General features: G+C 36.3%; 1 protein-coding gene across 1 annotated transcript in view; it reads left to right on the top strand.

The window, feature by feature from the left end:
• SNTG2 (syntrophin gamma 2) overlaps positions 1-13,852 on the top strand; it is a gene marked incomplete at its 5' end in the record, with an annotated part of 93,624 nt that overhangs the window by 36,550 nt on the left and 43,222 nt on the right. Inside the window, 2 exons of the mRNA XM_085317260.1 lie at positions 4,338-4,454; positions 10,863-10,934. Coding sequence (XP_085173386.1) covers positions 4,338-4,454; positions 10,863-10,934 — 189 coding nt within the window. The remainder of the gene's footprint in view (positions 1-4,337; positions 4,455-10,862; positions 10,935-13,852) is intronic.

The raw sequence follows: 13,852 nt of genomic DNA, 5'->3' as shown, positions 1-13,852 counted from the left end.
CTATGCTTTGCTTATCAATCTACTAATTTCATCAGTAAATTACTTTTTTAATAAAGACTAAAAAATTGTAGGTTAATGAGCTGYGTACATTTGCAAATAAACAAACACAACTTTGTGAATATTGTATTGTTTAGTTCCTCAGATTTGGACATTGTTGGATTTTTTCTGAATTATTTATTATTATATTACCACACTGATAAAAGCCATATATAGTATAGTTCATAGTAGATTACTAACTACAGTATGGTATTTTTCATTAAAGTAATGAAGTGCCTGAACATTCTGTTTCTAAAGTTCTGCTGACTAGTATAGAAGCAAAATCTCGGTGACATTTATTGGATTTACATAACAGCAAAGTGAGAATTGGGAAGTCTACCATATTTATTGTGGTGTTTCTTAACACTTTAAAATATTGATACTGGAGCTCAGTAGAAAAGTATAGCAGAACAGTGTCTGACTCAGTGTATTGATTTATTGTATTTCTAAATAAGTTAAGTGTTAGGAGACATAATTGATACATCAGATTACAAAAACTAGAAAACAATGTGTAAAATTTTCATGATGTAAGGGTGTGACTATGTATCTATACAGGAAACTATGCTCTCTGTTGTTTCCACTTAGGACTCTTCTGGTAGTAACTACACACATGCACACAAAGCCTTGAATAGAAAAGCATTTCTGAGATGGTCACTTTTTTCCCAAATCTTACCATAGAACAAATGCTGACGTTTTCATGCAATTTAATTAGTACCTTCTTCAGACTATATTTCCACTGACTTCCAGCAGAGCTCTGTGGGCTGAGAATATTCATAAGTGCCATGCACTTGCACTCCTACATAACCAATTATTTTCAATAATACACTTTTCAGAAGTATAGCCTTAACTGAAAAAGAGCAGGCRTATCAGCAATATCTGTATTTTCAGATCAGTGGTTCACTCTATTTAGAGTTAGGAACTGTTTCAAGGTTTCCCTTAAACATTCTAGGCTTCATTTTGCATACATTACATTACATGCATATATTAAGGTTGTTACTTTCCATGAGCAGCTACATTCCTGATACTCCACTACCACACTATGGCATTATTGMTTCTTGTATTTGTATTTATCTCAGAAAGCAAGCATATAGTCTTACTTCTGACTTTCATATTTTCTTAAAATTTTTWAAATTTCTTAAAATTGCCTGATCTATAATGTAAAGGAACATATCGTAATACTGTTAGATCAAAGCTTAAACTGACATTTACTTTTATCACAACGTGATATCAACAATGATATCCTTCTCATGTGATAGAGTTTATCCAAAAAAAGGTATATAAAGAAAGAATCAATTTGACAAAGACACTTTGCTAACACTGGCAAAGGAGGGACTACACAGCAATCCAGGAGGCTCCTGCAATGCATTGATGATAACTTCTTGTCACAAATGGTGGAGGAGCCTACGAGGAAGGGTGTCCTGCTGGACCTTGTCCTTACCAACAGAGAGGGACTGGTTAGAGATGTGAAGGTTGGGGGCAGCCTTGGCTGCAGTGACCACRAGATGGTGGAGTTCAGGATCCATCAGRAAAGAACTAAGGCAACAAGCAGGATTGCAGCCCTGGACTTCAGGAGAGTGGACTTTGGGCTCTTCACAGACCTAATTGGTGGAGTYGCATGGGTTAAGGYCCTAGAAGGAAGGGGRGTGCAGAAGTGCTGGMTAGTATTCAAAGATCACTTCCKCCAAGCTCAAGAGCAGTGCATCCCCTTGAGTAAGAAGTSCAGCAAAAGGGGCAGGAGACCTGCATGGATGAGCAAGGAGCTCTTGGCCAAATTCAGASAGAAGAAGAAAGTACACAAAACGTAGAAGAGGGGACAGGCTACTTGGGAGAATTCTAGGAATGCAGTCAGAGTATGTAGAGATGCGGCGAGGAAGGCTAAGGCACTGTTGGAATYGAGTCTKGCAAGGGATGTCAAGGACAACAGGAAGGGCTTCTTCAAATACATCAGCAGCAAGAGGAGGACTAGGGACAGTGTGGACCCACTACTGAATGGGGYRGGGGCCCTGGTGACAAGGGATACAGAGAAGGCAGAATTACTGAATGCCTTCTTTGCTTCAGTCTTCACTGCTAAGGGCAGCCCTCAGGAATCCTGCAGCCTGGATGTGAGGGAGAAAGTCCGGAGAAGGGAAGACTCTACTTTGGTTGAGGAGGARAGGATTCGAGACCTTCTGGGCAGGCTRGACAYCCACAAATCCRTGGGCCCAGATRGGATGCACCCATGGGTGCTGAGGGAGCTGGCAGATGTTGTTGCCAAGCCGCTCTGTCATCTTTGAAAGGTCCTGGAGGACTGGAGAGGTGCCTGAGGACTGTAAGAAAGCCAATGTCACTCAAGTCAGCTTCACCTCCATCCCTGGAAAGGTGATGGAACAGCTTATTCTGGATGTCAWCTCCAGACATGTGGAGGAGAAGAAGGTGATCAGGAGCAGCCAGCATGGATTCACCAAGGGGAAAGCCTGCTTAACGAATCTGATAACCTTCTATGATGGAATGACTGTCTGGGTAGATGAGGGSAGAGCAGTGGACGTTGTGTACCTTGACCTGAGCAAGGCCTTTGGCACTGTCTCCCATAACATCTTCCTAGGCAAGGCCAGGAAGTGTGGGTTAGACGAGTGGACAGTGAGGTGGATTGAGAACTGACTGAAAGGCAGAGCTCAGAGGGTAATGATCTGCTGCTCTGACTCTAGTTGGAGGCCTGTGGCTACTGGTGTCCCCCAGCGCTCAGTGCTGGCTCCCATCCTGTTCAACTTCTTCATCAGTTGACCTGGATGAGGGGACAGAGTGCCTCCTCAGCAAGTTCGCTGATGATACCAAGCTGGGAGGAGTGGCTGACACACCTGAGGGCTGTGCTGCCGTTCAGAGAGACCTGGACAGGCTGGAGAGTTGAGTGGAGAGGAACCTCCTGAGGTTCAACAAGGGCACGTGCAGAGTCCTGCACCTAGGGAAAAATAACCCTAGGCACCAGTASAAGCTGGGGGCTGAGCTGCTGGAGAGCAGCTCTGCCGAGAAGGACCTGGGAGTGCTGGTGGATGACAAGTTGACCRTGAGCCAGCAATGTGCCCTTGTGGCCAAGAAGGCCAATGGTCTCCTGGGGTTTATTAGGAAGACTATTGCCAGCAGGTKGAGGGAGGTGATCCTGTCCCTCCACTCAGCCCTGGGGAGGCCTCATCTCGAGTACTGGGTCCAGTTCTGGGCTCCCCACTACAAGAGAGACATGGAGCTACTGGAGAGAGTCCAGCATAGGGCTACAAAGATGATCAGAGGGCTGGAGCACCTGCCCTATGAGGAACGGCTGCGAAAGCTGGGCCTCTTCAKCCTGGGGAAGAGAAGACTGAGGGGGGATCTTATCAATGTGTACAAGTACCTGAAGGGAGGGTGTCAAGGAGATGGGGACAAACTCTTTTCAGTTGTCCCGTGTGACAGGACAAGAGGCAATGGGCAGAAATTGAAGCACAGGCAGTTCCACCTGACCGTGAGGGGGAATTTCTTCCCTGTGAGAGTGACGGAGCACTGGCCCAGGTTGCCCAGAGAGGTTGTGGAGTCTCCTTCTCTGGAGATATTCAAGGCCTGCCTGGATGCAACCCTGTCTAACATGCTCTAGGTGACCCTGCTGAGCGGGGAGGTTGGACTAGATGATCTCCAGAGGTCCCTTCCAACCTTACTGATTCTATGATTCTGTGTAAGGTGAGCATACAGAAAGCTATTTTCAGATAAATCTTGTGACTTTTTCAATGGTCTCTTTTAAGAGCTATATGTCACAGAAGTTCTAGTATGTCCAGCTTTTGACTGTCCTAAAGGTAAAGTAGAATCTAGGGCACTGGTTGTACTATTTTAGTACATCTAGTTTTTCTACTGGCTAAAATGAGAGTCTGCTGAAACATATATAGCTGACTTTTAAAAAGGTGATTTTCTGTGGAACCTTCTAATATGGTTGGATTAACCATATTAGAACGCCTGATTTTAAAATAATAACTACGCTTAATTTTTAAGTATTAAATCCACCTTTCCTCCATGGCTTAGGCAGACACACAGCATACCAGAATGGATCTAACTTTGCAGCCTGGAATAGGATCAGGATTCAGAAAGCCTGAATTATATGAATTACATCTTCTCAAGGACTTTTAACACACTGAAATAGTTAAAAGCTTTAAGAGTGTGATAGCAACTGGAAGGGTAGTTTAGAAGCAGAGGGTGATGCATCCAAATCTAAGATACTCTTTTCTGTGGAAAGATTTGATCTATTCAAGTCTATCTTATGCCTCACTGGAAAAATGAGCTTTATTTTCATTTACTTTGTTTTGCAGGTTATACATATGGGATGGGTAAATGAGAGACTTGAAGGAACTGATTCATCTCAGCTCTACAAATTCAAGTTTCTGGCACTGAAAGGTTCATCCTTCTACATTTTCAGCACTCCACCGGTAAAAAAAAAAAAAAAAAAAAAAAAAGGATAATTTCACTGTAGATGAAAACCTATTTGTTATGTCTGGGTTTATTTTTTCCTACCAAGTGAAGTTGTCAGCTGGGATTTCAAAAGCAGTTAAAGCCATAGATGCCACTGTATATCAATAAGCTTTAGATATCTAACCTCTTTCAAGGTCCCTGAAAATCCTRCAATATCTAGATAGCTCAGGGAACTCTTAATAGGAAAAATCTGTTTTACTTTTTTAAATTGTTATGTTCAGATTCTTTTGTTGTTGGTTTTAGCCAAAATTTTTTATCTTACATTTATTCTGAGGCATTTTTTCCAGGTATAAYAACTTGGTAGTTATTCTGTTTTCTTAAAGACAATATATACATATCATGAAATACACCCTTCATACTAAAGTTGTGAATTCTGCATACCAGCTAGGAATTGAACTATAACAGAGAATCCAATCCTAAATGTATTTTTAAATGAGTAACAGCATCCTGCTTTGATTATTTCCATAGTTAATAACTAGAATTATATTTCACAACACATGACTTATCTAATACAGTAGTATTAGATACAGTAGTAAAACACTAAAAATTAATTTAAAAGAATGGAACCTCTAAATTCTTAAAAGTGACCTATAAATAACACATGGAAACTTTTTTATGCTTTCTTTCTCCCTTCAGARAGCCATTGCTTTAAATACATCACAAAGAACAAAATGTAGAATTAAAATACATTTGCAGCTAAGCAGGTTTCTTAATTCTTGATCAGAAAGCGGTCAGTCCCCTGATTTCTTCAGCTGAAGCAAAAAAAATCTGATCTTTTTATGTGTGTACCACCTACCATATCTATATGAAGTACTTTTACTCTTTGAACMTTATTTATGAACCTCAGACAGAAGCAGTCAGTAACATTCTCTCTCTCTAAACTGAAATTCTAAACCCAATGATTCCTGTTAGYTTCTAACATTTTTAAATGGCCAACTAATAGTGCTTTTCTTAAAATGAGAGAACACAACTGTAYAACATTTTTATGTGTTAAACTGAGCAACTAAAATCTTACTCAGCTAGTAGAATCCAATTATAATGCAAAACAAAACAAAAAATATTAAGCAAATAAATAGCACACCAAATATTTATGTGGCTTTACCTTTATGAATTTTAATTATGGTATTCCCACCTATTTTTGAAGGAAAATTTTTGATATAATTAAAACTATCCATCTACATGATACTAATTGGGGGTAAACTACTACTCTTAACAGCACATATTCAGCACTCTACAAAGAACAGGCAAGTGAGGATGTTTGATAGCATTTTTACCGTCTTATTTGTCAGTATCTACAACACTCTACAGTGTTTCTGTGCAAAGTATTTGTAGAAACAATTTCTTTTCAAAAAAATGAATGAAGGTGACCCCTTTGGTCATGGTGTTACGGTATCCCAGTAATCAGATGCACTTAAGTGCACATATCAATGAATCAATGACAGAATGCATAAAAACGCATAAATTCTAAAACTCACTGATCAGTTTTACTGCTATTTAACACACCACAGATGCTTTATATCAGGAATGAAAAAAAAAAGAGAGAAGAAGAAAAAGAAGAAAGAAGGAATTGGCAGTTTCTAGCAATGACACACATTTAGATCACACCTGGATCTCGAGCCAGGCTTTCAAGCTGACTGGGGTGAGGGAACAGGCCCCAGTGGCCAGGCCAAGCCCAACCCTGTCCCACCAGCAGCCCCTGCTGGTACCAGCACTGGGGAGCCCCCAGCCCATAGGCCATCCTGGCACTGGTTCTGTATTTCATGTCCACCCATGAATAACTTTGCAGCTTCATGAGTCCCCACAAGAAGCCTTGCAATGCTTTTAGTGATATTGAATTATGTTGCTCTTATCATTATCCCCACTGATGTTTTCTGGTGATGAGTTGAAACACTTTTACATTTGGACCRGACAATAGTAATCAAAATACGTCTTTTAGGTAAATGTACGTATGGCCTGCAGGTCATAACYTATGAGAGTTCTCATCATAGATTTAATATCCATAAAGGTCTTAGCAAAGAGATAATTAATTTTAATATCAGATTTAGCAATGTAGTATTAAAATATTAAAAAGTCATATTTTGTGTCACCAGATGCCCTATAGCCATCAAAATAATCTCCTGTTTTCCTATTTTAAGTAGTAGGAAAATTTACATGACTTCTACGTGCTCTGCTCCTCAGAGTCTTCTCTGGTCCTAGAAATGCATCTTTTCTGTAGTTTATAGAGACACATAGACTGRGATGACTATATTCTCAGAGTTTAAATAGCTTGGACTGTGAAAGTTCAAAAAGCAATTGCTTAAAAATAGCTGTAGCACTGAAGAATGTATAATTTGTATTTATAAGGTATAAGCGTGAATCTACTGCCTGTGCTTACTCCATTCATTTCAAAAATTTCTTYCTGTTGCTTTTATGTCAATCTGATTAGATAATTATACACTCCGTAACAGAATTCTCATTCATCCACGTTAGTATAATTAGTATGAGAATATGTAAATAGTCTCGATCAAGATCATTCCTGAATAAAGCCAGTGAGTTTATGGTGAAGTTGCAGCTTCAATACTGAGACTAGAATATCTATAAAGTCTGTATTGCAGTCTGCTGTGCCTCAGAAGTGTTTGATTGGGCATCTTGATTTATACAATAGTATCAGGACAAAACTTGGCAGATTTAGAGAAACTAAATTTTAGATTGTGCTTATGGAAAATGGATAAAGATATGATGGGTGTCATAAATATTACAAAATAGATAACTCAAGGGGAAACAGCTCATCAAGTCATTGCCAATATAAGGTTTGTCAATTATCCTGTAATCATGACTGGCTCTAGGGGATAATTAAGGGCTAAAAATGCATGCATTTTTATTGCAGCTGATGGAGTCTGAATTACTGCCCTCTAGATGTTATGATATATAAATAAAACAGCTAACAGATGTGATTAAAAGTTCATTCTGTATTATGCTGTTATTATGCTGTTTCCACTTATGATTTTATTTACTGTAAAAATATTTTACAGTATACAGATACAGTTTATATCCAARGAATTCTGGGAGATTTTATTTTTTGTAAGATAATACTGTATTTCTGAAGAAGCCAGTTTTGTAAAAGAGTGGAAAATTGTCCCAAGAATATAAACATGACCGACAGTGAAGAGACTTACTTGTTTTCTCATCATATATATAATTTGGTTTAAAATTTAAAAATTCTTAAATAACTATATTAAAAATCAAAACTTTGTTTTAAAATTATTATGAAGACTGCATCTTCAAACTTTATTTCCAGGTTATGTAGATGTAAAAATGAAAAGATGTAGTGGTTATAACAGGCATATATAAATTAAATTAATTCATCCTCTAGGGCATTAATTTTGATCTTAAGACAATGTACTGGGTATCTAAGAATTTATGCATAATCAGCAACCTACAGGCTGTTCTTGAATCAGTCTGAAAACCAGATTTGCTGTATGACGTTCATTAACTTCAAGACTAGAAATTCTTCAAGGCAAAAAAACGGCAATTTGAGTTTGGCAGATGATCACCTCTGCTGAAACAACCAGGAAAGTGGAAAGTGAATATGAATATTACTTGATATGACAACAGTGATGACCCTCAGGAGACAAACTGCCAGATGTTTTAGAAAGAGTTATGTTTGTCTAGAGAAAGTAGGCTCTCCATCTCTCATTTAGATAAGTACATTAATCATAGACTATTGTATGTAATAGCCCATCTAGAACCATAGTCTGTGTTAAATTACTTTTCTTTGATCACTTACCTGTATCTGTGTTATCTACCATTAACCTGTTATTTCAGCCTCTGGCCACTGGAGTCCCCTTTAATTTTCAAGTGACTCTTTTAATTTTCACGTGATTGTCCTGAACGAGTATCACTGATAGTTGCTGCCTGTGGGGATTTTTTATTAGAAGTATTTAACAACTTTCAGGTCATTAATGACTGATTGAAAAATCTTGACAAATTAATACAAAATTTCAAAACTGAGGCACAGATTCATTTTTTTACAGAAATTTCAGTGTCTTGTGACTTGAGTTTGCAAAATAGCTGAAACAGAATATATTATTGCTTATTTATGTTACTGTAGGTCTTAGCAATAATCATGGACCAATATTTCAGGGCTTTATTGCTGTTCAGAGAAGGTTCAGCAAAAAGATCTCTTCTCTAGAAAACTTGAAATGTAAGTATGAGAGAACAGCTATGAAGCAGATAGAGAAAGACAGGYGAATGTAAAAGGACAGTATTGATAATAACCCACAACCCAAGTTCACAAAAGTATTGGTATAAAATTTGCTAGCAGTCTACAAATAGGGTAGTGTAGAGTTAGTGGTGAAGAGAAATGGAGTGGATGTGTTTGTGAGGTAGTGAGAGTAGTTTTCTGAACTTTTCACAGAATCCAAGAGGAACGCCAGGGAAAGGGCACCTTGGGACACCTCAGCATTATATTGACTGTATTTTCTTCTTTATGTTCTATGTCTATAGTGTAATCGTTAAGTGTTATCTCTGAATAAGCATAAAATTCTGTGTTGTTGTGTATCTTTGCAAAATTCTCTTCTAAGGAATAACTGTTGTTCAGTTTGTTGTTTGACACAYGCATACATATGTATGCAAAGTATGTGGCAAAATGATTTTAATTTTGTTGTTTTCTCTCTCTAGTTTTAAAATCTTAACTGTCAAATGGAAAATCCTAGAATATAAGTCCCTTCACATTCTGAAAAAATGCGGTGATACAGCTTTAACTTCTAGAGGTCTTCAGTGTCATTTGTAATATGTGATTCATCTCACCTAAATTTACTTTTCTAAAAACTACATATCTAATCTAAAATAGTCATCAACCTCTACATCCAGTGACAGAAAGTAGAAGGCATTTCCATGGCCTGTTCATAAATTTTATGGCAAGGATGTAAGATGTCTTTTTTTTTTTTCCTTTCCCAAACATGAGGGAACTAGAATTAGGTTTATGAATTAGATTAGATTACTAATATTATACATTTCTGACAATCTAAATTTAAGTGTGATGCATGCTAGGAAGAAAGATTTTAGATAAATTCTGGAACACTGCTTTTAAACTCATAGTTGTGATGGATATGTGGCAATAACTGTCCATTAGTCCTTATTGGAGTGGACATAAGAGCATTTAAGACTAGATGGAAATTAACACCAAATTCACATTACTCTTCAAACAGTGTTCAGGTGAAATAACTTTTAGTCACTGATAAAAATCACCAATCTGCTCCTGATTTTACTTACCTCCTGAGTGTTGTGTCATCGTTTAGCATTTATAAAGAATTGGAAACCCAAYTTAAAACTAGTAAATATCCTAATGATTTTCGTACAGCAGTATCAGAAACAAGATTCAGATACTAACTTTGTGCTAGTGTGAATGCAATTAAAATAATTTAGAAATTATCTAATTTCACTTTTCCTTCCTGGTTCAGTTGCATCCACAGAACCCAGATTTACAGACAAATTTTTGCTTTGTCCAAATAATTTAATTTAATTTCTGTGCTTTCTTCTTTTTTTGCAGGAGAATGGGAGTAGTGGTGGTGGTGGTAGGGCCAATGCTGTATTTTTCCTAATGTTTTAAAACATCCATGTTACTATATAAACACCAGAACATGAGACACTTATTTCCATGCTAAAAGCTTCAGAGATCAATTTAGTCACATTCTCCATATACCTAAACAGCCATACCTGTGCATTCACCAAGAAAAAGCCAGAACTTTCCTCTAAATAATATAAAGTAAATAATGTGTATTCACTTTTTATTTTTTATACTTACAGTTTCATATGATTTTTTCTTGAACTACATAGGCTAGATCCTGTTTTTAAAATAAAACAGATTATCACATTCTATCATGACCTAGACATAAGAGAGAAAAACTTTAAATATTATTTTGTCAAGCAATAGCAGCTGTTAATGTCAACAGGATATTGTAAAAAAATCAAAAGAAGATAAAAAAATCAGTTTTTCAGATTTTTATTAAATTGAGTGCATTTGAATGAATTTGAGAAAGTTCTGTGCATTAGCATTTTGTAAAATAAATATGGTTAGGTACCTCTCAGCACAGAGATTACAAAGAGGTTTCCATCATGTTGAAGTAATAATAGAAAAAAACATAATTATTTAACATGTTTTAGTTTTAGTAAGAATCCTGTAGGTTCTATTTCTTTAAAAAACGAAATGCTGTTTAGCAGTTTTTTTAAATGCTGGATATTAAGTGTAGTAATGTTTGAATATTTTTATAGTATCTAGTAGAATAATCATTGCTGAAATCTTTCTATTTTTTTCATTTTTTCATAAWTTTAATAGATATATGTAAAGAAAAATATGCTTTTAATTTTTTCTTTTGATATTATAGGTAAGCACACTAGACTGGGTGCGAGCTGAAAAAATCTATAACCTCTGTGAGGTTCTATTTAAAATTCACAAGGTAGGTTTCCCAAAAATTACAATTGTACTTTTTAGTAAAGAGAGTTTACCTCTTCAAGTTAATGATGATCTCAAGTTAATCTTAACTGGTAATAGCTAATATTCAAGTAGTTTATCTGTTGTTATAAAGCCTATTCTTAAATAGTGCCTGTTGTATTATCTATATAAGTGTAAGAGACTATGGCAAATGGATTAGGTTCCAAGCGAGCAACTCACTAAAATACCTCCAAATTGAAGACATTTTTCAATCTTACAGCCAGCCATGTGAATTATGAATGAAACAAACAGCTAATCGTAATGAAGCTGGATATTGCATTTCTCTTTTATGAGTCAGATTTTTAGGTGATTGTGACAAAAAAAAAGTACTTTCTTAGTAAAAGGTATTTTTATTTAATTTACATAATAAGAACTATGAATATTCTGTCCTTGTTAGATTGTGAGTAATTTACTAACACTGTAACTGGTTTTACCTTACAAAGGAGAACATGGTGCATTCATATATTGTAGGGTTTTTTGGGAGGATGGGGGAGTTGCACAATCTAGAGACATTGTCATGTTTTATCTCTTTAGTTTGTCCTGAGGAATGATTTTTGGCAAAACATTAGCAGTCTGTTTATGGAATTGACTTCTGAAAGATATTTTTATGAAAAGTTCTATCAGATAGATTAACTTAGTTCTTTGCCAGCTAACAGAAACTGCTGTRCAGGTGAGAGAAATGATCATCATCCTTTTAGATAGGGAAAGCCAAGCATAGGTACATTAAAAGTATGCTTATAGAGTCCCAGAAGACTGAAAGTTGAGCCAGACAAAGATTGTAATTCAGCTGAGTCCCCGGACTGCACTCTAACTGTGAAATTATATTTTCCTTCACTCTGTTTGCAAGCTATGAATTTTACACAGGATGATGTCCAGAAGGACAGTAATGGTACCTGTTTGTGGCYATCCAAATTGGAAGTTAGCTGGAAAAAACTTGTACTTACCTCTCTCACATTCTGTGTGTCTACTTTGACCACTAGGCTATGTGCTGTTAGAATTACATCAAGAAATGCCATCCTAAATCAGAGATGTTTTTAAGAAAATGAAAATTAACATATTTCCAGGAAAAAAGTTTTTCAATAATTCAATCTTTTTTTTCATGAAATGTTACTTCATTGAAAAATTCCAGACCAAATGGAATCAATTCTGACCAGCTGCTGATGCTCTCCATGTTGTTCTTCCTTTGACCATGTGCTAATGTTATAGAGAAGACAGGTTGGTCTGTTATCTGTGCMTAACTGCAGAAGGAGAAAAACAGCTGGCTGACTTATGTTCCATTACTGTAAGGGAGTGCTAGTTATGGATGCTTCTCTGATGAAACACAGTTATTATTCAGGACAAGTTACAGAAGGAAAAGATCAAGAAATGTATCATTCAGATAGCTGAAAATAACATTCAATCCCTCTTTTATGCCCAGCTCAGAATGGAGTTCTCTATTGCAGTAAATGACCAAATTCTTTTAAGAATTTTAAGAAAAGGTGACGAGTATGGGTAGGTACGATATCATGAGCACTCAAACTGTTTCCAGCTAGTTCCAAACTGGCTTTCAGCAACATAAGCATAACACAAGTGCATCCTACAGTTATTTAGTGGATAATGACCGGAAAAAAAAATAAACAAAAAATAATAAATAAAAGAATAAACTTGAAATATGATCAAGTTATAACCTACAGAGCAATGAATACGTGAGCTGACAGAAAACTACAAAAATGCTTCTGAAACACGTCGTGACATCTGCATTTTACAGAGGTGTCATTCCCTGTAGTTGACAGCTAAAGGAGCCTCTACTGATGTCAGTTGCCAATTTTGCTGTTGTAAATGAAAAGTTCAGCAGCCCCAGCCCTTCCGCTAGAGTGAGGAGATTCCTACACTACCCATCACTGCAGCAAAGGGCAGAGGCTCTGTCCCAGGCTATTGGTTCTATTTCCTTAAACTTTTATTAAAACTTATATTTTCCAGATAAATAAATTGGGCAACWACAAAGTAGATGCTCGTTACACCTTTTGAGAAGGGTTTGCTGTATAGTGGTCATTGTTTTTGTTTTCTCCCCTGTAAATGTTACCACTGATTTCATACTCAGTCCTTCCTTGAATATTTTGGTAAGGTTAATTTCAAGGACATCACAAGAATTTGCTTAAAGTAAATTCTGTGGTACATTTTCATTAAGAAAAAGAAGTGGATGATAAACTACCCACGATTCAACTCTTAATGTTCCTGACATTTAAATAAATGAATGCTTAATTCCAACTCTTAATGAATATATTAACTAAATCACAAGAGCTTAAAYTCAGCACTTAAATTTCTTTTCTGTTAATTCTTTAGTATACGTGACAAATGAAGGAAATTGTATGAATCAATAAAAGTAGACAAAATTCTTAAGAGATAAAAGCTTCTGCATTGCAGACTAAAAGGTGAAATTTGTGTTGTAAAGACTGTGGTTTTGAGAGAGCATTTTTAAAGATTTTCAGAAGCTAGTTAGAACTACTGTAAGAACATAGTGGAGAATATTGCATCATTTTGGTTCTTAAGAAAGATGATTCTCAAGGCAAGGTCACTTACATATCTGATTGTAAGCYTCTCACATTTTTTGATTATGACATAAGAGTTAAAAATGGAAAATAATTCAATATAGAAATTACATTTTAACATAAAACACTTGCTATATTTTAAGTGTATGTGTGTGTTTACATGTGTATATATATATACACACATATACAAATACAGGCATGCATATGTAAATATGCGAATGAATATTCATGTTTCACATTCTTACACTTGAATGTAGATGGACATTTAGTGGTAACAACCAGATGATTGAAAATCTGATCTCGTTTATCTCATTATTCCTCCTACACCTTAGCTCATACTCCATATTTACTGGAA

This window comes from Rhea americana, unplaced genomic scaffold (genome assembly GCF_003343005.1).
Source record: "Rhea americana isolate MKP2758 unplaced genomic scaffold, rheAme1 scaffold_491, whole genome shotgun sequence".
Lineage (NCBI taxonomy): Eukaryota > Metazoa > Chordata > Aves > Rheiformes > Rheidae > Rhea > Rhea americana.
This window is presented reverse-complemented; position numbering and strand designations above follow the sequence as displayed.